The 23,604-nt window shown below is 62.0% G+C and overlaps 1 protein-coding gene across 5 annotated transcripts; it reads left to right on the forward strand.

Annotated features, from left to right (window-relative positions):
• Positions 1-1,930: 1,930 nt before the first annotated feature.
• On the forward strand, positions 1,931-23,604 carry DGKK (diacylglycerol kinase kappa). 5 transcript variants are annotated; one of them, XM_042807403.1, is made up of 30 exons: positions 2,246-2,428; positions 3,050-3,294; positions 11,738-11,848; positions 11,965-12,045; positions 12,278-12,382; positions 12,604-12,739; positions 12,937-13,043; positions 13,489-13,614; positions 13,760-13,862; positions 15,830-15,992; positions 16,076-16,184; positions 16,347-16,486; positions 16,628-16,706; positions 17,197-17,288; positions 17,558-17,657; positions 18,029-18,269; positions 18,580-18,678; positions 18,793-18,892; positions 19,367-19,474; positions 20,046-20,142; positions 20,226-20,333; positions 20,515-20,628; positions 20,790-20,924; positions 21,020-21,186; positions 21,323-21,440; positions 21,531-21,617; positions 21,729-21,845; positions 21,925-22,051; positions 22,575-22,705; positions 23,149-23,604. In XM_042807403.1, exons 2-30 carry the CDS (start codon positions 3,097-3,099, stop codon positions 23,221-23,223), a joined length of 3,474 nt encoding a protein of 1,157 aa, XP_042663337.1. In that variant the 5' UTR covers positions 2,246-2,428; positions 3,050-3,096; the 3' UTR covers positions 23,224-23,604. The 5 variants fall into 5 exon arrangements, with proteins under 5 accessions (XP_032851338.2, XP_042663337.1, XP_042663339.1 ...); XM_042807405.1 differs by having other exon boundaries at positions 12,607-12,739; XM_042807404.1 differs by having other exon boundaries at positions 11,741-11,848.

Consider the following 23,604-nt stretch of genomic DNA (forward strand, 5'->3'; position numbering starts at 1 on the left):
TACAGCCCAAAGAGCAAAGCCATATACAATGTGGTGAACGAGGGAGCCCCAGGCCCTCGAGCATGGCCCATCAGGGGGGTAGGCTGTGATCTGGGGAGGATGGAGACTCTTGTCTGGGCCTGGCTGCCAGCACGGAGGGGCCAGAGCAGCAGCCAGTGAGGGCTGGGCGCCAGGGGCCATGGTACCCAACACTGCAGGGCTCAGGCACGTGTACACCATGGGGTGCAAAGCAAGGACAGACCCTTGATCCCTCCCAGTGGCATGTTTGGGGGCACACCCCTATGTGTGCACATGTGTGTGATCTCCATGTGCACATTCCAGAGCATGTTCCTATAGAAATACACCTTTGTGGGAGTGTCTGCATGCATGTGCACCATAGAACCACGGAAGCATTTGGGTTGGGAGGGACCTTCTAAGACCATCCAGTCCACCCCTCCTGCCACGGGCAGGGACATCTTCCCCTAGGTGAGGTTGCTCAAAGCCCCGTCCAACCTGACCTTGGACCCTTCCAGGGATGGGGAGGCAGCGACAGCTTCTCTGGGCACCCTGCTCCAGGGTCTCACCACCCTCATCGCAAGACATTTCCTCCTTATGTCCAGACTAACCCTTCCCTCTTTCAGTTTAAACTGTCGCCCCTTGTCCTGTCACTACAGGCCCTGGTAACAAAAGTCTCTCTCCGTCTTTCTTTACGTATTGAAAGACTGCTATAAGGTCTCCCCGGAGCCTTCTCCTTTCCAGGCTGAACCACCCCAACTCCCTCAGCCTTTCCTCCTAGCAGAGGGGTCCCAGCCCTCGGACCATTCCCATGGCCTCCTCAGGACCTGCTCCAACAGGTCCGTGCCCTCCTTGTGCTGGAGGTCCCAGAGCTGGAGGCAGTGGGTCTCCCCCGAGCAGAGGAAAGGGCGAGAATGCCCTCCCTCAGCTTGCTGGCCACGCTGCTGGTGATGCACCCAGGACACGGTTGGCTCTCTGGGCTGTGAGCACATGCTGCTGGTTCATTCGTACAGCTTGTATGCGTGTGTAAGCACATGCACAAGTAGGTGTGTGGAGGCGTCAGTGCATGTGCTCACCCATGCCTATGCATGCCCGTGCATGTATGGCAATATCCACATATAGATGCATGGAGGTGGTGCATGTGCTTGCCTGTGCACGTGTGGGTGTGTGCACACATATGTGCATGGCAGTGGAGCGTGTGCATGCCCGAACATGCACACATGCATGCCTGCATCGGTGTGGACACATGTATGTTTACAGCAGCAGTGCATTTGCTCACCCATGCCAGAGCTGTGCGTGCCCGATGCACGCATGGGTGCGTGCACACATACGTACATGGCCATAGTACCTGTGCTCACCCGTGCCTGTACATGTGCTGGTCCATGCCCATATGGGTGGTACGAGCATACGTGCACAGCGGTGGTGCATGTACTCTCCTCTGCCTGAGTGGTGCACCTGTGCGTGCACGGCTGCAGCACATGTGCTCGCCAGTGCCTGGCCTGCGCCTACCTGTGCATGTGTGGGCATGTGCACACTTCTGTGCACGGCTGCAATGCATGTGCTTGCCCGTGCCCGGGCTGTGCATGCCCGTACGCGCGTGGGAGTGTGCACACGTATATGCACGGCATCAGTGCATGTGCGCGCCCATGCCGGGGGTGTGTCCGCCCGTGCCCGCGTGGGCGGTGCACACGTATGTGCACGGCGGCGCTGCATGTGCTCTCCCATTCCCGTGCATGTGCCCGCGTGGGTGGTGCACACGTATGTGCACGGCGGCGGTGCGGGTGCCCGCCCGTGCCCGCGTGCTCGGGGCCGTGCGTGGGCCGCCCGTGCCGCTGCAGCGCCCGCCGCGCGGGAGCAGGCCGGGGCTTGCGGCGCAGGGGCAGGGCCGGGGCCGCCTGCAGAGGCACATCCCGGCGGGGCCGGGGGGGCTGCGGGGCGGCGGGCGGGGGCCGGAGGAACAGCGACCTTGCACAAGCGGCGGCGGCGGCGGCTCGGGGTGTGCAAGGTGTGTGCGGGGCGGGGGGGGGGGGGGGGGGGGCGGGGGGGGGAAGCGCTCCGCCTCCTCCCTCTCGGGCGTGCTGCGGGATGCTCGGCGGAGTCCCGGCACCCGGCAGCCCCGGGGTTGGAAGGGGGGGTTGCGAGGCCCGCAGCGAGGGGGGGGCTGCGACCAGTAAGGGTGGGGGGGGACGGCAGCGCTGCGGTGCCCCCGCTTCCCCCCCCCCCCCCCCCCCCCCCCGCCTCACCCCCCCCCACACCCCCCGAAACGCTTGTTGCTGCGCGGGGAAACGGCACCACATCTGCCGGCAGCCGCGGGGGGTGCGGCGGAGCCGGCCCGCAGGAGCCGCGTGGGGCCGGGCACGGTGCCGTTGGGGTGACCCCGCCATCCCCGGCCCGGGCACGGCAGCCCTGCAGCCGGCCAGCCTCGCTCGCCCAGGTAGGTGTCCCCCCCCCCAGCCCGCCCGCATCCCCCGGGGCGGGCAGGGATGCCGTGGGGAGATGGCTTCCCCCGCATGCGGGGAGCCCCGCACCCCCCCTCCATCCCAGTCCACCTGCAGCCACCTGCTCGGGATTGGCGACCCACCAGCGCGGGGCCGGGAGATGCTCCCAGCCCTTCGCGGCTGCTGGAGCGAGGCGGATGGCGGGAGGCAGCTGCTGCTTTTCATGGAAACCCTCCCTTCTCCCCCCCAATCCCGGCCCCTGAGGGCAGCTTAGCGTTCTGGGGATGGGCACCAGAGTGAGGGCTGGCGCAGGCTGCGGCAGGGGAGGTGCACCCCAATGCCAGGGCATAGGATGGCCACCGTCTCCCACGGCAGAGCGAAGGACAGTATTGGGATGCCAGGCAGGGTGAGGAAGAGTTGGGACACTGAAAAAAGGGCGAGGAAGGAAAACTTTGCCTGCAAGGAAGCCACCTTGATCATTGTTCCTGGGTGAGGAAGTGCTGTCTTCCCCGATTTCCAGGATTGCACCTCCCTGCTGGCCGAGTCGCAGAGGGTAAGAGGCTGCGCAACCCCTTTCAGGGCTCTTCCTCCACTCCCCTGTGTCCTTGTCCTCCCAGGACTGTCACAGGAGGCACCGAAGCCCTGAGCCAAGCCGGGCAGGAAGATGGCCGAGAAGCTGGTGCCCGGGGACCTGTTCCTGAGGAAGACCCGGGAATCAGTGTCATCCCTGGACTCGGACAAGCTGGTGCCCATCTCACCTGAGGCGGGCGGCGAGGAGTCGTCCGACAGCGAGGGCGAGCAGGAGGACAGTTCCCACAAGCTCATCCGGAAGGTGTCTACCTCGGGGCAGATGAGGAGCAAGGTCAGGGGCACGGGGACCTGGGCAAGGGGCTGGCTGGTGTGGGGGGTCCCTGCCAAGAACAGGGTGGTGGAGTTTCACCCGCTGTGGGGTGTAAATCAGTGCCAGGCTCTTGCTGCCTGCAGACCCAACAGAGACAGTACCTTAGGCAGTGCCACGAGGGCTCTGGCCCCCTGTGCCCTGTGGAAGGGCACATGGAAATGGTGCAAACCCCACCGTGGTAAGGTCAGTATTAGTTCCGTGGGGCTGTGGAGCAAGGATTTCACCCCTCACTGTTCTCCCATATGGGTCTCTCCCATACCGGCACTGCTCCCTACTAACGCCTTCATCCCATGTTTGTATCCTCTGGGTTTCACCCACCTGCCCATGGGGAAAGGGGGCTCTTTCGGGGAGGCTCTGCTCTGTGGACATTCTGGGGGTGAGATTTAGGGTCATCGCAATGCCATAAATTCCTGGATCCCACACCCTGCTGCAGGCACTGCCTGTGCAAGGCCTGGTGGGTGGTAAAATGGAGCCGGCATCTTTCCTGGTGCCCCAGATTAATTTGGCTCTGCCAGCTCCCTTGCAGGCCTCATTCCTGCAGCTTTCCCTAGATCAGTCCCCCGTGGTGGTTTGCTGGGTGGATGGGGACACCTTTGGGATCGGATGTGACGCTCTTGCCTCCTGGCTGTTGGCATAAGGGCAGTGCGCATGTGTGTGTGTGCAGCTTGCTCAGAGGAAGCTATTTCAGTAGGACCTACAAAAATACAGGGTGCAATGCTTTCTGGGCAAAGAGTAGGTGACCTAGACGGGTCAGTGAAATGGTCAGGCACCTCCTGCCTGAAGCACAGGGAGAAATAACCTGGGCTGAACAGCCAGGTGGGAAGCAGGGAGAGGAGGAGGTTTTGGGGGGGTGTTTTGGGGAGGGGGGGATGCAGGCGTGCAGTGGGGAGGATGCTCTGGGCAACATGCCGTGTGAGCGGTCCCTTTGCATCCACCTCCTGGCTGTGGGAAGGAGGCGGTGGTGTGAGTCAAGGTGGTTCCTGCAGTGCTGGTGGGCATGTGGGTGCTGCCGTGCTGCGGGAGGGGGGTGACGCTCACTCTGGGGCCATGCCAGAAATCCCCCCCTCAGCCAGCTTCCGGCCCCAGTCACCCCTTGGTGGGGATTTGGTGGCTGTGCCACCCTGAGGAGGGTGGACAGATGAGAAGACACCGTGGAGGGATGCAGTTGTGGAGCAGGGGCGTGGCCCCGGGCTCTGGCATTGGGTGCTGCGGACACAGGAGACAGAGCGGATGGGGCAGTGTTCTGGGTCTGGTGGCAGCTCAGGGCTGCTTGGAGCTGGGGCAAGCTCCCCTTCCGCTGGCCCAGGCCTGACTGTTGTGCCAAGCTTGGCACGCTGGCACAAGGGGGCAAAGGGCATTTGCCCAGGGGTGCGGAAGTCGCATGCTCCCAACCCAGCACCGCGGGGTTTTCCCACTTGGCTGGAGACATTTCCAGAGCACACAGCACTGGGGGTGCTCTTGCCAAGTCCCTCTGGCTGCTCAAGGAATGTGCCTCAGTTTCCCCTTCTTTGGAGCAGGCTGGCACCTCCTTTTCCTGCTCTGACCTGGCTGCCAGGTGGGTACTGTGGGCTGTGCAGGGTGCTCTGCAGGGAGCGTGGTGGACAGGGTCCTCGGGATGCTCAGTGGTGTGTATGAGCCCTCAGCACCCTCCTGGAAGGGCGGCAGCAGCCACTGGAGTTTGCCATGTGGCGTTTGCCATGCCAGAGGGGTTTGGTGTACTGTGGAGCGCGGAGGATATCGCAGGTAGTCGTCAGTGTCAGGAAACCTGAGAGAAAAGGGTGGATGGCCAGGCTGTCCCCATGTCCTGCAGCAGCATCACAGAGACACGAGTGTGCCCTGGGGCCCCAGCCCAGGCGTCAAAGCCCCTCTGTGCCATCAGCAGGTCTGGCCTCGCTGCCTGACAGGCTACGCGTGGGAAAGGCTGAGCTGCCGGCTCCCTGCCTGCCGTGGCTGCTGCCCGCATCCTGCCCGATGTTGGCAATTAGCCATGCGAGAGGTGATGCCGCGCAGTGTGCTGGGGGAGGCAGGCAGCGTGATGGATGGGCAGGCGGAAAGGACGTGGCTGGGTTAATGGCCTGTGGAGCTGGGAGAGAGGAGGAGAGAGGGGCGAGAGCCGGGCAGGGCTGGACAGGTCTGAGAGCAAGCTGTGTGTGCATTCCCACACACACCCCCCCTCCCCTCCCCTAATCTAAGTGTTTTCAGTGTGGGGATTCAGGGGTTTCCCTGAGGATCCCTTTGTCTTGGTCCAGATGGGTAGGACCATGCTTGCCAGCCTGGCTCCTCACCAGATGGGCTCCTTCCTTCCCTATAGAGACAAGGATTTGGGGATGCGATTGCTGTTGCCACCCAGGTCGGTCTGTCCCTGGCTCATAGCTGTGCCACGGCACACGTGCTGCCCATCCCTCTGGCTGTGGCCACAGCTGCAGCTGGAGGGGCAGGCAGCACGTGTGCCGTGGCAGGCACCTTTCCAAGCTGCTTCCACACACCTGTGCACCCATGTGGGGTTGGGATGGGGGGTGGGACTATTGCCTGCACCTGGGGAGAGACTGCGGCAGGTGCCTAATTAGCACACAGTTAATGAGGGACGGAGAGTCTAGTGCCAGGGCTGCAGCTCCTGAGAGATAACCGGGTTAGTGGTGGGGTGGGGGCTAGTCTGGCCTATTTTTTGATCATCAATGATAGTTGGGGTGCTGGAGGGGGTCTGTAGGACCATGCCATGTTGGGGGGCTGGGGAGGGTCAGGACCCTCCCCCCACTGACCACCCACAGTGACTGGGGGGACCCTGGTCCCTGGTGATGGGAGTGAGGAGTTTCCCCCATGCCAGGATGTTGTCTAGCCCCATGGGGACAGGAGGGTGTGAGGATCATTTTGGGATCCGCTGAATCCTTCCTGATTGTTGCTCCCCGTTCCCAGAGCCCTCCCACCCCAGAATGCCCATTCCCCCATCCCTTCCTCAAACCTCCCCATCAATCACATGTCCCCACTCCACACCCCCAGCTTGGCTTTCTTTGGGCTGTAATTGCTGGGGCGCCCCGCGGGGCATTTGTGCTGGCTTCAGCACAGAGGCGGCAAGGCCATTGTGCTCGGTGACAATGACAGCTGCCAGGCGCAGGTGCCCCTGCCAGGCTGAATGGCTCCAGGACGGATGGGGTCTTGCTGCCGCCCCCTCCTTCTCCTCCTCCTCCTCACTGTAGCTGGGGGCTGCTGGTTGCCTGTGCCAGATTTTGGGAGTGCAAGGGCAAAGCAGGAGGGGGATGCTGTGCTGCACCCCTGTGCTGGTCCTCTTAGGGCTGGGCATGGAGGGAAAGGGCAATGGGAAAGGAGGGGGCACTGGTGCTGGGGCACAGCAAGACATTTGAGCTGCTGGCAAACGGGTGGGGGGCACATCCTGCTCACCTGGGCCAGGTGCTCTGCTCCCGGTGCTGCCTCGGCACAAGTTCTCCTGGCAGCTGAGCAAAGGCAGGGAACGGTCTGTCAGCTCTGCTGGGTTCAGCTCCAGCTGCAAGGAGCTGCAGTGAGCAACTGGTCCTGGGGTGCTTGCACCAGCGCTGGAGGCTGCAGGCCCCAAGGAGGGCATGGGGATAGGAACATTCCTCCTGGGGCAGACACGATGTGCACGGCCGTGGTGGGCAGGGGCATGGCTTGTCTGCCATTTATAAAGGGGGACCATGTTTCCTAATTCCTGATGCTGCGGTACATCACAGCGGTTTGGTGGGGCTGGGGGACCCACCAGCATCCTCCTGGGGAGCTGGGATTGATCAGTGGGGTTATTGGTACCCCAAGGAATTGACTGCTCCTGGTTCTTGCTTGAGGCACTGTGCACCCTGGAGGTTCAGGGCACCCCAGGGATGGGGCGAGCGGTGCCCGAGGATGTAGGGGTGTTGGGGCAGCTACGGGAGACCTGGTAGGGTGGTGCTGCAGAGCCAGGCTGTGGGGAGGGCTGCCCGCTGAGGGCCGGATCCTGGCCAAAAGACAAGGAAAGCAAGGTAGGGCCCCTGGGGCCAGGCCTGGAAACCTCCTTTCTGCATCAGGAGTGTGGCACATGGATCCTGGGTAGTGCATCATCCTAGCTTGACACTGGTGAGGGACTGGAACATCCTTCCTATGAGGAGAGATTGGGAGAGCTGGGACTGTTCAACTTGGAAGGGGTGGCTGGTACTGTGGGGGTTCCCAGTTACAAGGATAAATATTTGAAGGGGAGAGTGGAGCAAAGGGGGAACTGGGCTCTTCTCAGTGGTGTCCACTGATGGGACAATGCACACAGATATAAAAATAGGAAATTGCCTCTGAACACTTTTGACTGTGAGTTTGGTCAAACACTGCCACGGGCTTCCCAGAGAGGCTGTGGAGTCTCCATCCGTGGAGATACTCAGAACCCGTGGGTTGAGTATCTCCATGATCCTCCACAGCTCCAGGTGACCCCCCTCTGGGCTCATCCCCAGAACTGCCTGCCAGCCCCAGCCACGCCAGCTGGCACCAAAGCCCATCTCCACCTCAGCTGTGTCCCACATTGCTCCCAGCCCAGCAGCACGTGGCCTGCCGGGGGCTAGTGAAGGGACTGGCCAGTCACTGGATCACCCCTTGCAGTGGGACTGTACTGCAGGGCACAGTGACATTGCCTGAGACTGTTCCTACTGAGGAGGGTGCAGCAGGGCAGGGGAGGCTGGGCCTGCTCTCTTAATCAGGGCTCGCTGAGCTGGTGTCTGGGGTGTAAAGATAGCCACAGTGTCACCAGCCGGATGTTTGTGAGGTTTCTCAGATGCACTGCCCTCTCCCTGCTCACATTTTCCATTATGCAAGCGTTGCTCTTGCCTGTCAGCAGCTGGGTAGGGTGGGAGAGCTGCGGTGGTGCCCATTGGTACCTGAGAATGAGGGACTGGGGGGACTGGTATGTGGTGGGCTGGTACGGGATCCCTGCCGATGGGATGCTTGGGATGACTGTAGGTAGAGAAGCACAAGCTCATTTTGAAAAGTAGCTGAAGGTTGTGACTGCTGGAGGATGATGTGTAGTAGGGGATCACCCTTCTTCTGCGGGGTCCTTCCCTCATTCCTCTTCTACCCGTTAATCCTCCATCCCCTTTGGATGGCCTGAGCGGTGCCTCATGGCACCATGTAATGGCATGTCAGGACAGGTGCTGGAATCTCCTTTCAAGGATCCCCCCAGCACTGGTAAGGGGGATTTGGGGTCCTGCAATGACAGCAGGCTACATCCTCAGGGAGCACGGATGCAGTTGAGCCTGTGGGGCTGCAGCATCCCCTAGGCACTGAGCCCCTCAGCTGCCCAGCCCCGGAAGAGCTCTGCCATATCGCAAAGCCTGATAAGGTTTCCAACCGTCTCCAGCCCATGGGGTGCCCAGCAGATGCCGGTAGCCCTGTGGCCGAGCTGTTTGCAGGGCTGGCTGCTGGCTCTCTCCTGCTGTCCTGGCACCCACTGGCCTGGGGTGGGGGAGCTCTGACCCATCCAGACCCTGGCATGTGCCCGGTGGGCTGCTGCGTTTGGAGGAGGGTGGCTGCCCGGGATGATGCTGGTGCAATGCAGGTTGGTGCATTGGTGGGTGTTTGGTCCCCTCTCCTCCTCCCTGGGCAAGGCATCGTGTTGCCACGGGGCCAAGCAGATCCTACCAGGAGCAGTGTAGGGCTGCAAGCCAGGTGGGCAGCCAGTGTGGTGTCCACCAGCCATATGTGCCAGCATTCCTGAGTAACAGCCTTCCTGGCTTTTCTCCAGCAGCTTATTCACTGTCCAAGCTGATCCCAGCAGGAAAACTCTCCTGCCCCAGCTGTGGTCAAACCTGGCTGCAGTATGGGCTCTTCACAAGGATGGCAGTGGCAGAGCTGGGAGAGCGGGGTGGGGGTTCAAAGCAGCGTCCTGGGGCTCTGCCTTAGGGCTGATGGAAGAGCTGACATTTCAAGGTGCACCCTGGTCTGGAAGAAGCCCTGCTGGGGTGCAGTCCTGGAGTAAGGCAAGCTACCCCAGGCTGTGCTTCAAGCCCCCTTGCCTGTGCCAAGCACACAGCCAGCCTGCAGCATGATGATGGCCTCTGGGGACCAGCCCAGTCCTGGTGGGGCACGCTGCCGGTGGCTGGCCATCCCGCAACTATTTTCAGCTGCATCCTCTCCAAGGCCCCTGTGCCGCTTGGCCTCTACCAGTTGTGGCTGAACTGGAGATGGCAGTTTCTCTACAGACCCCAGGCGGTTTTGTTCTCGCCTTCGCATCCCCACCCTGCGTCTGTGGGACCGCCCTGGTGCTGGACACATCCCAGGTGGTGCTGAGGCCCCCGGGGCTGGAGAGAGCAGGGAGGGTCCCTGACGTGGGGCAAGGGAGGGCTGGGGCAGAGCCCTTGCAGAGGGTAGCTGGCCTTGGGCTGGTAGCTGGGCTTGTTGCACATCTCTCTGGGCATCGGCATGCTGTGTCACCGTCTCTGTTGCTGGGATGGAGCCAGCGTTGGCTTTGCTGTGCCTGCCTGCAGCGCTGGCTGGGGCTTACCAGTCAGAAAAGCTGTGGTTGGGTAGAGCAGAGGGGCCAGGACTCAGTTCAGGGTGTGGATGGAATGCCATGCTCAGGGCTGTGCAGAGCTCCCACCACGGTGGCAGGGGGCTGTCAGTGTCCCCGAAAGCTCTCCAGGACGAAGAGGCAGCCCCTTCCCTGTGCTACTGGTGCATGGCTCCTGCTCTTGGAAACTGTAGAGTACCTAATAGCCACTTGCTATAGGGGACTGTATTATTATGGTGACGCTGGAGCTGCAGGGGAGCCAGCATGGCAGGGGTGATACCACCCCGACCTGTCCCACCCGCTGCTCACCCTGAGTGCTGGCCTTTGCCTTCCACACCCCTTTCCTGTTTGCGAAGGGGAAACAAACGATGGGTTTGCTCAATTCTGCCTGCCACAGCACAGCTTCCCACTCTGTGGCCGAGTCTGCTGGTGGCCTTGGCCATCAGGTGCCTCCCAGGTCTCCCTTGCTGGCTGTGTCGCAGCCTGGGTTCAGGACAGCTCCGGCCTCACCATCTCCTCTGTGTGCTCTTGCAGCTGAGAGGCTGGGGAGGGGAGGCGGTGGGTCCCTGGGTGCTGGCACGAGGGATACCAGGACTGTTTGAACCTGCATCGACACTTGCAGGCAGCACGGGGACCAACCACAGCCATAACCTGCACCAGTCCCAAGGGGGACAAAGTGTAGATAGGGAGTGATAAAAGCTTAAGAAGCCTCCAAACTCAGGACTGCAAGCTGGAAGAAAGCCAGGGACATTCTGGTGCATGCCCTGGGGTGCTTGGGGAGGGGTCAGGCGTTTGGGGGAGTTGAGGCTTGGGCAGCACTCCAGGTGGGGTTTTGGCTTCTTTGTGACCTTGGAGGCTCCTGCCACGCCCGGGACTCTGTCTCATTCAGAGCCCTGGGGCAGTGGGTTAACATTGAGGTGAGGGGCCGGTGTGTTTGCATGCTGGTGGGTGCCTGGATGCTGCCTGTTGCAGCGCACGGGCTGGACAGAATGCAGAACCCTGGGCCATGGCTCTTGTGATGGCCTCGGTGCCCAGTGCTAATTCACTGTTAAATGTGCCTTGTCGTCGTGTGCTGGGATCTGATACAACTGCTGTTGTGGCTAATTGCAGAGGAGCAGCTGAATGGGGCTGCCGGCGGTGTTTTAAAGAAGATACAATCAAAGATTAGGCAGTGCCAGAGCATCTCTGCCACCCCACTCGGCACAGGCTTGTAGCCGCATTGCAAACACTAATTAATTGAGCCTTGTAAACACCACTGTGAGAAGGGTAAATATTGGCAGGTGCTGCAGATCCGGGAGGGCAGAGGACGGGCAGCCAGGCTGCAGGGATGTGCTGCGCTGCAAGGGGATGCTCTGCCTGCTACGGGCTGCCTTTGGCCCCGGGGTGTCCCCTCCGGGGGCTGTAGGGACTGGGCAGGGCTGACCTCATCCTGGCCGTCTGCTCCCCAACCCAGCAAAGAGGCTGGGGCTGCAGTGCCCAGGTAATGCCACCTCCAACACGCAGTCCTGGTGGCTCTGGGGCATTGGTGTCCCCTCCAAGAGAGCTGTCATGGCCCCAGCTCTGCCCTTGGCTTCCAGAAAGCTGCAGCAGGTCCAGGCTTTTCTGGACACTGCTATGGGAATGGGGAGGAAGTGACTGGCACTCTGCACTGCTGGACACCTCCCACTTCTAGCACTGCTGTGCCCAGCAGAATCCTCCCAAATCACATGAAGTTCCCAATGCCCAGGGTATGTCTGGTGATGGACATAATTTTCTCTGCTACATCCAGCACAGTGTGAACCCCAGAATATCCCATCTGTGCTCTGGGCACTGCTTAACTCCTGGGGACCCAGGGACTGGTGTCACAGGAGGGTGGGGGCATGGCTTTGGGGGTCCTGGGGACTGCGGGAGCTCATGACCCTGTGGTGTCTGCAGAAGAGTGTGAAGGAGGGCCTGTTGCTGAAGCAGACGAGCTCCTTCCAGAGGTGGAAGAGGCGATACTTCAAGCTGCGGGGCAGGACGCTCTATTATGCCAAGGATGCAAAGGTAGGCTTGAGGGGGTGCTTCCAGAGCACTCAGTTGTGGGAGCTTGAGCCTGGAAGCCCAGGGAGGAGCCTGAAATCCCTGCATGGTGGACTGGGGCTCTGGCTTCTCCCCTGCAGTCCCTGATCTTTGACGAGGTGGACCTGTCTGATGCTAGTGTGGCTGAGACCAGCACCAAGAACATCAACAACAGTTTCACGGTGAGGGAGATGCGGGACTACCTGCCGTGTCCCTCCACCTCAGCACCTCATGAGGTGGTACCGCAGACCCCCCTCTCCCCACATAGCTGTGGGGCATCTCACAGCGTGGCCTCGTGCTTCTGGGGGTGGCACCAGCGGCAGTGTGCCAGGGGCTGCTGGGGACTGCGTTCCTGGGGGCTGGCTGGCTGTGGGGTGGCCTTGCAAGGGGACATGGGGACGGTGGCTGTCACAGGTGATCACGCCATTCCGGAAGCTCATCCTATGTGCGGAGAACCGTAAGGAGATGGAGGACTGGATCAGTGCCCTGAAATCTGTCCAGAAGTGGGAGATCCATGAGGTGATGTGGACGAGGGGGCTATGTGGGTGCTCGTCTGCGAGTGGGTGGCCCTCAGGAGCTGGGGGTGCCTTTGGCTGCGGGACAGGAGCTGCTGCCCTTGGCACAGCCCCGTGGGGAGGACAGGAGCTGGGAGTGGGGCTGGGGGACCTAGAGACACAATGAGGGAGGGAGTGCCAGCTGGGGGTCCCAGGAGACTGACAGGGCAGGGCTGTGACCCCCAGCAGGCCACACAGTTCAACATGGAGCACTTCTCGGGCATGCACAACTGGTACGCCTGCTCCCATGCCCGCCCCACCTTCTGCAATGTGTGCCGCGAAGCCCTCCCGGGGGTCACCTCCCATGGCCTCTCCTGTGAAGGTCAGTGTCGGGGTCCTGCTGGGGGGTAGGCTGGGGCAGGGACTGGAGTGGAGGGACTCTCTCCAAGGCTGGCCTGGAGCAGGAGGGATGTGGGGTGATGCCCACCAGCTGCCATCACCATCCGTGGAGGGGTTGGGGACCAGGGCTGCACATCTCGTGGGGACTGCCCTTGCCCCTCACCTGCTCCGTCTGCACAGTCTGCAAGTTCAAGGCACACAAACGCTGCGCCGTCAGAGCCACCAACAACTGCAAGTGGACAACCCTGGCCTCCATCGGCACTGAAATCATTGAGGACGAGGACGGGGTAAGCAGGGGAGTCCCTGCGGGGTACCCTGGCAGGACAGAGCTACCAGCAGAGCTGGCCTTGCTGTGCCCAAATCAGGAGTAGGGGGGACCCTGTCACCATGCACTGAATGGTCTCTGGGCTTGGCTCTGCAGGGACATGGCCTGGGGACAGCTGCTCTGCCACCTGGCATCAGGATCCCTTATTGCTCTCCAAGTAGTCCCACCCCCAGACATTCCTGGGAACACCCCTGCCCTGCCCCACATGCCGGTAGCTGCAAGGGGCCGGCAGGCAGGGACGAGAGGGCATGGGAAGGGTCTCAGGGCTGCCTTGCCCTGCTGTGGGGCATCATCCACTGCCCATCTCTTCTGTGGTGCCTGGGGAAAGCGGTGGCCCGTGTCCCTGTCCCTCAGGCATGAAGGAGTGGCAGGGGTGGTGTGTCACTGGTGACTGTCCCTCTCTGCAGGTGGCCATGCCTCACCAGTGGCTGGAGGGGAACCTGCCTGTCAGCGCGCGCTGCGCTGTCTGTGACCGGACCTGCGGCAGCGTCCGGAGGCTGCAGGACTGGCGGTGTCTCTGGTGCAAGGCCATCGTAAGGCTGTGTCTGTCCCTGCCGCCCGCCCCCCAGGCACAGACAGCACTGCCCCCACCTGGGTGCATCGCTGGGGAAACTGAGGCTGGGGGCTTTGGTGCTGTGTCCCCTAGCTTTGCTTATGCACACGTCCCTGTGTCCCCAGGTTCACAGCGCCTGCAAGGAGCTCTTTGGCAAGAGGTGCCCCCTGGGCCAGTACAAAGTGTCCATCATCCCACCGACCGCCTTGAACAGCATTGATTCGGATGGTGAGTCATGGAGGGGACAGAGCTGGGCTGCAGGCAGGGGAGGACAGGCTATTTGGGACAGGGCTCTGAGCTCTCTGAGCTCCTTTGCAGGCTCTGACTTGTGGCACTGTGCCTGCTTTCCTGTGGGGCACCAGGGACACCACCATCAGTAGGCTCCAGAGTCAACGCCCCTCCCTGCCACACCCTTGGTTGAAGGCTGCATGTTACCTTGTGTTCTGCCCCAGGGCTGTGGGGGGTACCATGCTTTGGGGTGGTGCTTCTTCCCTGTGTGTGGCTTTAGTTGCTCCTGCCAGGCTGCCTCTCATGGCGGCCCTGGTTGTGGTCCCTCCATGCTGGCGTCAGTGGTGACAACCCTGAGCCCCCGATGTAGGATGCCCCACATTGCACCCCAATGGTTCAGCACCTTGCAGCACAGGATGAGGCCCTTGCTTGGGATATTTTTCAGTGTCTGAACCTCAGCTGTTTTTCTGGTAGTGCCTAGCACAGCTTTCCCCTGGCACAGGTGGCTGTGGGGCACTGGGGAGAGAAGCAATGCATGGCCTGGGGGGACCCCTCCTGCTGTCTCCCTCGCCCTCTCTGGAGGGGCCCAGCTGGCCTCTGCAGAGCAAAATCTGTTCTTCTCCTCCGGATATTTCTTTCCTCGTTCTTTAATGATTTTCACCACTCGGCTCAGCCGGTGGCTCATCTGCTTCTCGTTACTCATCAGGATGCTGTCAGGGTAACCATCACGCGGCTTCTCCTCCTGCTTCAGAGCCACGGCTGCTTGCGGCTGGCTCCCCGGTAGCGTTGCTGCCCTGTCCCTCTTGCAGCAGCCTAGTCAGCCGAGGCTGGCGTGGCTGTGGGGCCGGCAGCTGACTGCTGCCGAGCCCGACTCGGCTCTGCTACCGTGGGAAGCAGCCCGGCGAGGCCTCAGCCCCCCTGCTCCTGCCGCGCTGTCCCCCCCTCTCCGGTGTACGGGTGCTGCTGGCAGCGGGCTCTTCTGCGGCAGCCCACGCTCTGACTCAGCAGCCCCCGGTGTTTTGCTTTGCCGATCCGCTCCTCTCGGCTGGGTTGGGAGCGGAAATCGAGCGATGCCCAGGCTGGGCGGTGGTGGGCTGCAGGGATGCCGCTCCCCCTGAGGTGGAGGCACTGGGGCTCCCGGTCCTACCCTGCAGGGCTCTGGATGCAGTGGCTGTGGGGCCAGTGCCAGCGGCAGCAAGGGCTGATGCTTTCTCTGCTGCAGCATTGCTGGGTCTGCCAGGGGAAGGAGCCAGCGGGCACCGGCCTGTGGCCCAGGGACCAGGATGGCCAAGATGTGCCTGAGGCAGGTGTGGGCTGCGGGCCAGCGATCGATCCTCTTCTGCCTTGGGCATATTTCATTCCCCATCTAATTTCTTTAAAAGCGTGGTGCTGGCTGCCCCAAGCCTCCTGGGGCTTCTGCGTCATTCGCACCCACCCCACCAGAGCCCTTGTAGGAGCAGGTGGCAGAGCTGGGGGGTGACAGCTGGGTGTGGTCGCGGCGGCTGCCAGTGCCATCCCTGGGAGCACCCCCAGGTGGGAGGGTGCCCTGTTCCCATGTGGTTTTGCTGTGTCAGTCGCAGCTAGGCTGTTGGCACAGTGAGGGACTGACCTCTTTTGTTGTGGCAGGCTGGGGACTGCTCCGTGCCCGTCAGCTCTGTGACAGACTTTGTGCCTGCAGGGACAGTGATGGAGCAGGAACCTAACTGGGATTGATCCTAGTGCTAGCCTTGCCCATCCCTATCCCCATCCCACCCCGCCCCATTCCTATTGCCATCTTTTGCTCTTCCTCCCACCCCTCTCCATCCCCTGGGCACCCCGATCACTGTCCCTCCTGCCTGACCCCAGCACCCTGCAAGTCGGGCACAAGCACGGTCATAGTGGCCTCTGCTCTCCTAAGGTGTCTCCACCAGTGTCCCTGGTGGGGTGGGAGCTGGGGCTGGGGGCTCAAGCACTTGGGCTTGCCACAGGTTTCTGGAAGGCCACCTGCCCCTCGACCTGCTCCAGCCCTCTTCTGGCCTTTGTCAACTCTAAAAGCGGAGACAACCAGGGCGTCAAGTTTCTGCGCAAGTTCAAGCAGTTCCTCAACCCGGCCCAAGTCTTCGACCTCATGAACGGGGGCCCACACCTGGGGTAAGCACTGGCCTGGGCACACTGGGGTGGCCCCTGTGGGTGCCCGGCACAGCCCCCAGCCCCTCTCTCCTGTCCTCCCCCAGGCTGCGCCTCTTCCAGAAGTTCTCCACCTTCCGGATCCTGGTGTGTGGGGGGGATGGCAGCGTGGGCTGGGTGCTCTCTGAGATCGACGCCCTTGGCCTCCACAAGCAAGTGAGCGGGAGTGCCTGGCATTGCCGGTGCAGCATCTGCTGCAGCCGGGAGCTCCCCCGTGTTCCCAGGGGTGCTGTGAGCAATGGGCATGGTGGGGTTGGGGCTGTTGTGGGTGCCCCTGGGGGCTGCTCTGAGTGCCCCGGACCTGTCCTTCTCTCACAGTGCCAGCTGGGTGTCCTGCCCCTGGGGACTGGCAATGACTTGGCACGGGTGCTGGGCTGGGGCAGCCTGTGTGATGATGACACCCAGCTGCTGCAGATCCTGGAGAAGCTGGAAAGGGCCACCACCAAGATGCTGGACCGGTGAGCATGATGCGGGGCACGCTCCTTTTTGCTCCCCCCCAGCCTCAGCACCTCTCAGGCAGCCTGTCCTTGTCCCCCACCCACGAGTCCCTGAGCTGGGGAGCCAGGAGTTGGCAGGCAGTCACGGTCTCTGCTTGGCAGGTGGAGTGTGCTGACCTATGAGGCCCCCAAGCAGTGCCCCACAGCCCTGAAGGAGGAGAATGGGGACTCCAACATCCAGGTGGGCACTGTTGGGGACCAAGGGCTTGAGCTGGGGGAGGGCAGGCTGGGGTACAGGTTCCTGTTCACCCCATCAGCCAATTTGGGGACACAAAAAGTAGGGTTGAACAAGGAGAGGTTATGCTGGGGGTCACTGAGGATTGGGGCTGCAAGGGGGCTGGCAGCTGGCTGTGTGTGATGAAATGAGTCTGTCAGGTCTCAGCCTGGCACATGCACTTAGGAGCAGGCAGCAGGGTGAGGTAGAGCTGGCCTGCTACCAGCAGGCTATTTTGGACTCTTTCGTGTGCTCCCCTCAGCCTCTTGCCTCAGTTTCCGTCCTGCTGTGGCTGAGCATCCCCTCTGCCCTGCGGTGCAGGCATGGCCACCCTCAGGGCTAGGGGAGACGACTGAGGAGGGCTGTTCATCCCTGGTCCAGGGCTAGCCAGGCAAGGCTCCATCCTGGAACGGGGCACCTGGCAGGCTGTCACAGGTCTCGCTGTCCTCCCCCCCAGGCCCAGATCTCCCACTATGCCGACTCTGTTGCCTTCCACCTGGCCAAGATCCTGGAGTCGGACAAGCACTCGGTGGTGATCTCCTCCGCAAAGTAAGGAGGGGGCTGGTGATGGGGGTGCTGGAGTCCCCCTGCTGTGCTGGGGGCATGTCCCCAGGGGGGCAGAGCTCCCCCTCCCCTGGCCAGTCTGTCCCCTGTCTGGCTACCGGTGGCTGCCAGTTGTGCTGGTGCCTGGCAGATACCACCAGCACTGCCTCTCCAGTGCCAGGGGGGTGTTATCCTAGCACCCCACCTTGGCTGGCATCTGTGCCCAACTGGCCATGCCATGCCCCTCTCCAACCCCCTGCTGCTTCTCTCGGCAGGTTCCTCTGTGGCACCGTCAACGACTTCGTGGCTGAAGTTGGCCGGGCTTACAAGAGGGCAACAGAGAACAAGCAGGAGGCCGAGCTGATGGCACGGAAGGTGAGTTGCAGGGGAGCTGCACCCGGGCAGTGGAGGGGCTGGCGGGGTCTGTTCTGGTGGCCCATGCCCTTCCTGTGCATGCGTCAGGGTGTGCTGTGCTTGGGGTGCTCAGGCATGCAGGGTGCCCAGGCAAGCACAGTGTGCCTAGGCACACGGGGTTCCCTGACACCCAGACGTGCCCAGGGAAGCATGAGGTGACCAGGCACTCAGGGTCCTCAGTCAAGCATGGTGTGCCTAGAGAGATGGCGTGCACTTAGGATGCCCAGGTGCTGTGGGTGCCCAGGCAAGCACAGGGTGCCCAAGGAGGCACCCAGCACTGGTGGGAGGCTGCAGCTTGTGCCAGGGTGCTGAGCGTGATGGGTGTCCTGCAGTGTGCCATGCTGAATGAAAAGCTGGACTCGCTGGTGCGGGAGCTGAATGAGGAGGCTCAGGCCATAGTGGTCCCTGAGGGAATGGCACAGGCCACCCCTGCCGACATGAAGGACCAGGAGAAAGGTGGCAGCTTCAACCCGAGCCCTGTGCCTCGCATCTTCAAATCCAAGGAGCAGCTCATGCTGCGGGCAAACAGCCTAAAGAAAGCTCTGCGGCAAATCATCGAGCAGGCGGAGAAAGGTGAGGGGGTGGCGGGGGCTGGCAGCTTGTGTGGCGCTGCGCAGCCTGGCACGGGCTGTGGAGCCACCACAGGTTGCTGCTGGACCCGTGCCTTGATTTCCCCATTTGAATCCTTGGGGTGGCAGCGGTGCTGTGCAATCCAAGGGCATCAGCCCTTCTCTGATGCTTGGCGTGGCTGAGGGATGTCCCCACCGTGGGGCAGAGGTGCCACCCTGGGCCCTGCCTGACACAAGCCCACCAGGCTGACCCAGAGAGGGGCACAGGGCCACAGGGCTGTGCGGCTTGCTGTCATGTCCCTCTTTTCATCCAGCTGTGGATGAGCAGAACAAGCAGACTCAAGCCTACCAGAGCAGTGCAGGCCCCAGCAAGAAGGACAGCTCAGAGGAGCTCAACAAGGAGGAGAAGCTCAGTAAGATACCAGTGGTGCATGTGGCTTTTGCGAGGGGGGCAGTATGGGATGAGTCGTGGGATGGGCTCAGGGTAAGAGCCAGTTCAGCAGCTGCCTCCTCTCCTGCCCGGCCAGGCTCCCGGCAGGAGACAGTGACATCCATGTCTTCCACCATCATCCTGGACCGGCCGGACACCTTTGGCAGCTTGCAGTTCCCTGAAGACCCCAGTGCCCTGTGAGTCTGGGGTCCTGCTTGCCCCAGGAACCCTGGCCCGCCCTTGCTGCCCATCACGGAGTGGAAGCAGAGCCTGGGACCACGCTGCCTCTTGGAGAGGGCTGCTGGACCATCCTTTGCCCACTGATGTGGTATCCCTAGTGCCCAGCCCTCCCTGCAGTGTCCATGCTGGGGAAGCCTGCATGTGCCTCATGCAGGATCTCTTGCTTCCAGCCTCCTGGCCAGCACCGTGCTCATGCTGGGAGCTTGGGGCCCTCCCTCAGCGCAGTGCAGGCAGGTCCTGGGTGTCCTGCCGTGGGGACTGAGGGGGGCTCCAGCCATCCCTACTGATTTGGGTCAGGCTTCCCAGTGCCAACCCCTCTGGCAGCTCCCACTGCAGCTTTGGCAGGTTTTATACCTCGTCCCCTGGTGCCAGCCCAGCAGTGCCTGTGTACAGCTGCCTCCCAACCTGCCTGCCCTGTCTGCTGCTTTCAGCCACTTCTTGGAGAAATGTGTCATGAATAACTACTTTGGCATCGGCCTGGATGCAAAGATCTCACTGGAGTTCAACAACAAACGGGATGAGCACCCCAAGAAGTGCAGGTTGGCTGAAACCCCTCAGATTCCCCCAGAAAAAATATGGACCCTCTCCCCGCGTCCCCCAGCTCTCCAGTGCCTACACCAGGAGGGATCGTCAGGATGGTGGGCGTCATGGGGGCAGCTCAGGGCTGCCATGCCTGGCTGTGGACCCTTTCCCCTGCAGCAGGCTTTCCACCTGCACCCAGTGCTGCAGTGCTGGGATGATCACCCCTGGGTGGGCGTCAGATTGCAAACACTCCTGGGAAGGGTGGGGGGGGGGCCCTGCGGAGGGGCTCTGGCTGCTGATGACCCCCCAGGTGTGTGAACAGACACAGGAGGGCTTGGTGGGATTTACCCACTCTGCACTTGGATAGAGGAGACCTTGCTGTGCCAGTGTGGAAGGGTGCACGTCTGGGTGCCACATGCTGCAGCCTGCATCTCCTGGGAGGCAGCGAGCAGCCCCCTGGTTCTGGGAGTGGGTAAACTGAGGCAGGCTGAGGGCCAGCCGTCCAGGGCAGCTGGTTCAGCTCAGTGCCCTGGAGGGGGGCACAAAGCCTGTGGCAGCCCCTCTCACCTGTCCCGCTTCGCCCTGCAGCAGCCGCACCAAGAACATGATGTGGTATGGGGTGCTGGGCACAAAGGAGCTCCTGCAGCGCACCTACAAGAACCTGGAGCAGCGGGTGCAGCTGGAGGTATGGGGCTGGGGTGGTTGGGATAGGGATAGGGCAGGGGGGTGGTGGCGGAGCGGTCCCCCAGGCTCAGCCCTCTCTTGCAGTGCGATGGGGTACTCATCTCGCTGCCCAGCTTGCAGGGCATTGCTGTCCTCAACATCCCCAGCTATGCCGGGGGCATCAACTTCTGGGGAGGCACCAAGGAAGACAATGTGAGTGCCAGCACCATGGGGTGGGGAGAGGGGGCACAATGTCCTTCCCACTGTCCCAGGGAATCTGGGAGCCCTTGCGCAGGGGTCTGGGACGTCCCTGCCTTGGGCACACACGGGGGGAAAAAGCTAGATCCCAAAACAAGCCTGGTTCCGGGGCCTCACTCGTATGGGTCCTCCACAGAACTTCGGGGCTCCATCCTTTGATGACAAGAAGCTGGAGGTGGTGGCCGTCTTTGGCAGCATCCAAATGGCCGTGTCGCGAGTCATCAACCTCCAGCACCATCGCATCGCCCAGGTAGGGGCAAGGGACCCTGCATGACCCTGGAAAGCTGTTGGGGCATCAGCAGAGCCCGGGGTAGTGTGGCTCTGTCGAGATCCTGGCTGGCACTGGCATGGTGCTGAAGCCAGTGTCACAGTGTGAGCCGTGATGCCAACCCTGGGCTGTCTGCCTCACAGTGCCGTGTGGTGAAGATCACCATCCGGGGGGACGAGGGCGTCCCTGTGCAGGTGGATGGAGAAGCCTGGATCCAGCCGCCTGGCATCATCAAGATCCAGCACAAGAACCGAGCCCAGATGCTGACGAGAGACCGGGTGAGCTCAGGCTTGCACAGCCCGCACAGTGGGGCTGTGCTGGGGCACGGGAAGGCGTGACCTGCTGAGGCGGGGGGCATCTCCGTTCCCTGCAGGCATTTGAAAGCACCCTCAAGTCCTGGGAAGACAAGCAGAAGGGGGAGAGCTACCGAGCAGCCACCCGGCCGCGGCTCAGCTCCCAGCAGTCCATGGAGTACCTGACCGAGGAGGAGAGCAACCTCTTGCAGCAGGTCTCGCAGATCGCGGAGACCCTCATCGCCAGGTCAGGCTGCAGGATGTGGTGGGCACAATGCAGGGGAACGTTGCTGTGGCCACCCAGAGCGGCAAGGGTCTCCTAGTCCTGTGCTGCCTGTCCAGCCCGAGGGAGCCCCGGCAGCTCCAGCCCCTCTCGCCCACAGGATCCACGAGGCAGCCAAGGCTCACAAAGCTGTGGAGCAGGAGCTGGCGCACGCTGTCAACACCAGCTCCCTGGCACTGAGCGAAGCCCTCTCCAACAAAGCTGCTGGCACCTCAGAGGTGAGCTGGGGCTGGGGGCGCAAGGCAACCTTCACCCAGCTACCCCAGGGCCCTGCCACTCAAGGGGTCACTCCTCCATCCCCCCCCCAGTTTCTCAGCAGGAATGCAGCTGTGGAGGTGGTGCTAAGCATCAAGGAGTTGTATGCCGAGACGAGGGCGTTCCTGGAAGGGAAGGTGGTAAGTGGGGGGTTGGGGAGCACCCCGAGCTCCCCAGGGGAGAGGCTCATACTCTTGGCTGGCACCTCTGGAGGCAGCAGCAGGGCTGGGGATGGTCCCTGTCCCCCACAGCTGGACTCGCCCCAGGAGGAGGAGGCACTGCATGGCCCTCTGAGCGTGCTGGGCCAGGAGCTGCAGAGGCTGCTGGACATTCACTGGCTTGGGCCCATTGCCCACCCTGCTGAGGAGGTGGGTGCACAGGGACTGAAGGGGCATGGGGGCCATAGCCCACTGGGTGGCCCCAGGGGGGCTGTAGCACCCTGCTCAGCCTGGCATCTTGCAGGAAAGCACTGGCAGCGCCAACAAGGGCAGCTTCAAGCTTCGCCTCAACATCCCCAAGCCCAGGAAGGACAAGGATAAGGTGCAAAAGCAGAGGACCAACAGTGCACTCCCAGGTAGAGCAGCGGGCACACCAGGGAGGGAGAGAGTTGCAGCCCATACTGGTAGGGCCTCTGTGCTGCCCTATCCATTGGCATCCTGGGCATGCTGTGGAGTGACCCTGGGGGAGGGGGACAGGGCATGGGCTGGCTGCCTGGGACTGTCACCTTTGTCACCAGCAGCCCCTTAGAGTATAATTTTTCTGCTAACGGATGTGTGGAGCCCCCTAGCCCTGTAACTCCACTACCGCTGCAAGGGGGAGAAGGGGGCTGTGGTACAGCTCAGCCCTTTGGGTAAGTCCTGGCCGCAGGGCTTGGGAGTCTTGTCAAGGGGGAGAAGCTTGGATGCTCTGTCAGTAAGCTAAGGAGAGGAGAAACCTCTTGAGCCTGCTGTGGCCTCTGGCCCTGCTGGAGCTGGGAGAGGGGGATGCTGGCTGCAGCCTGCCGCCACCACTGCCCTCAGCTGCCCGCTGCATGCCCCGCCGCGTCTGGCTGCCTCTACGGGGCCCTAGTCCACCTCTGTGGTTTTCCTCCCTGCTAGCGGACAAATGGGGCTCCGAGGAGGTGGCAGCTTGGTTGGAAGTGCTCGGTTTAGGGGAGTACAGAGACATTTTTGTTCGCCATGACATCCAGGGCTCTGAGTTGATCCTGCTGGAGAGGAGAGACCTGAAGGTACAACCCTCCTTGTGCCCCCTGAAAGACCCTCAGCCCTGGGGAGCACAGTGTCCTTCATCCCCCCTCTCCTCATTCCTGGTGGAGGTGGGAGGGTGGTGGGATGAGAGACAGGTGCTGACCCTGCACCCAGTCCCAGCCCTGCAAGGCTGAGCTTTCAGAGCTTGCTAAGCTTGCACAGAGGAGTGGTGGCCCTGGCCCTCCAAATTGCAAGGCTCTATATACCTGCCTAAAACAGGATCAACAAACAGCACCATGCCCTTTCCTGCACCCAGGCATGGGGACATGCTTGCAAGAGGACAGAGGGCTCCTAGCAAGTACTGTGCTCTGGCAGGGTGAACATGGGAAGCCAGGCTCTGCAGCCTTCGTCCTCTGCCCTGCAGCTTCCCTGCCAGTGAGGGCTGGTCCCAGCCAAACATGTCAGCTCCCTTTTCTTCCTGCAGGACCTGGGGATCACCAAAGTGGGCCACATGAAGAGAATCCTCCAGGCCATTAAGGAGCTCAGCAACCCACCCTAGGCTGACAGTGGGGCAGCAGCCCAGCCTGGGCACTGGGTGCTGCTCCTAGGGCCCAGGGGTCAGGCAGGAGGGCTCTAGATCCCCGCCATGGCCCATGTGTGTGGAGCCCCCCTGCTTGCCTTGCTTTGTCTGTCTGTCCCCCAGTGTCCCTGGAGCTGCTGCTTCTCCTTGAGTCTGTGGGGCTGGAAACACTAAAGCAGAGGTCTAGCCCTGTAGGCAACATGGCATGACCCCTAGTGCAGCCCACAGTAGGGTCACTACAGGAGCTCAGGCTGCCATATGTGCGCCCAAGCTGGGGCCAAAGCAGAGATCCCCCCGCCCCCTTCCCTCTGTGGGTATTTAAGCTGTGTAAATATTTGGAGAAAAGATACTCACTGCTGC

Source organism: Tyto alba, unplaced genomic scaffold, assembly GCF_018691265.1.
Source record: "Tyto alba isolate M040663 unplaced genomic scaffold, T.alba_DEE_v4.0 Super-Scaffold_5, whole genome shotgun sequence".
NCBI classification, from domain to species: Eukaryota; Metazoa; Chordata; class Aves; order Strigiformes; family Tytonidae; genus Tyto; species Tyto alba.

What these genes read in the sequence shown, in the direction of transcription:
- DGKK (XM_032995447.2), top strand. Translation starts at nt 3,097, where the DNA reads ATGGCCGAGAAGCTGGTGCCCGGGGACCTGTTCCTGAGGAAGACCCGG. An exon ending in AACGGGGGCCCACACCTGGG is followed by an intron (nt 15,993 to 16,075) that starts GTAAGCACTGGC and finishes GTCCTCCCCCAG; the next exon opens with GCTGCGCCTCTTCCAGAAGT. An exon ending in CCTGAAGACCCCAGTGCCCT is followed by an intron (nt 18,893 to 19,366) that starts GTGAGTCTGGGG and finishes TGCTGCTTTCAG; the next exon opens with CCACTTCTTGGAGAAATGTG.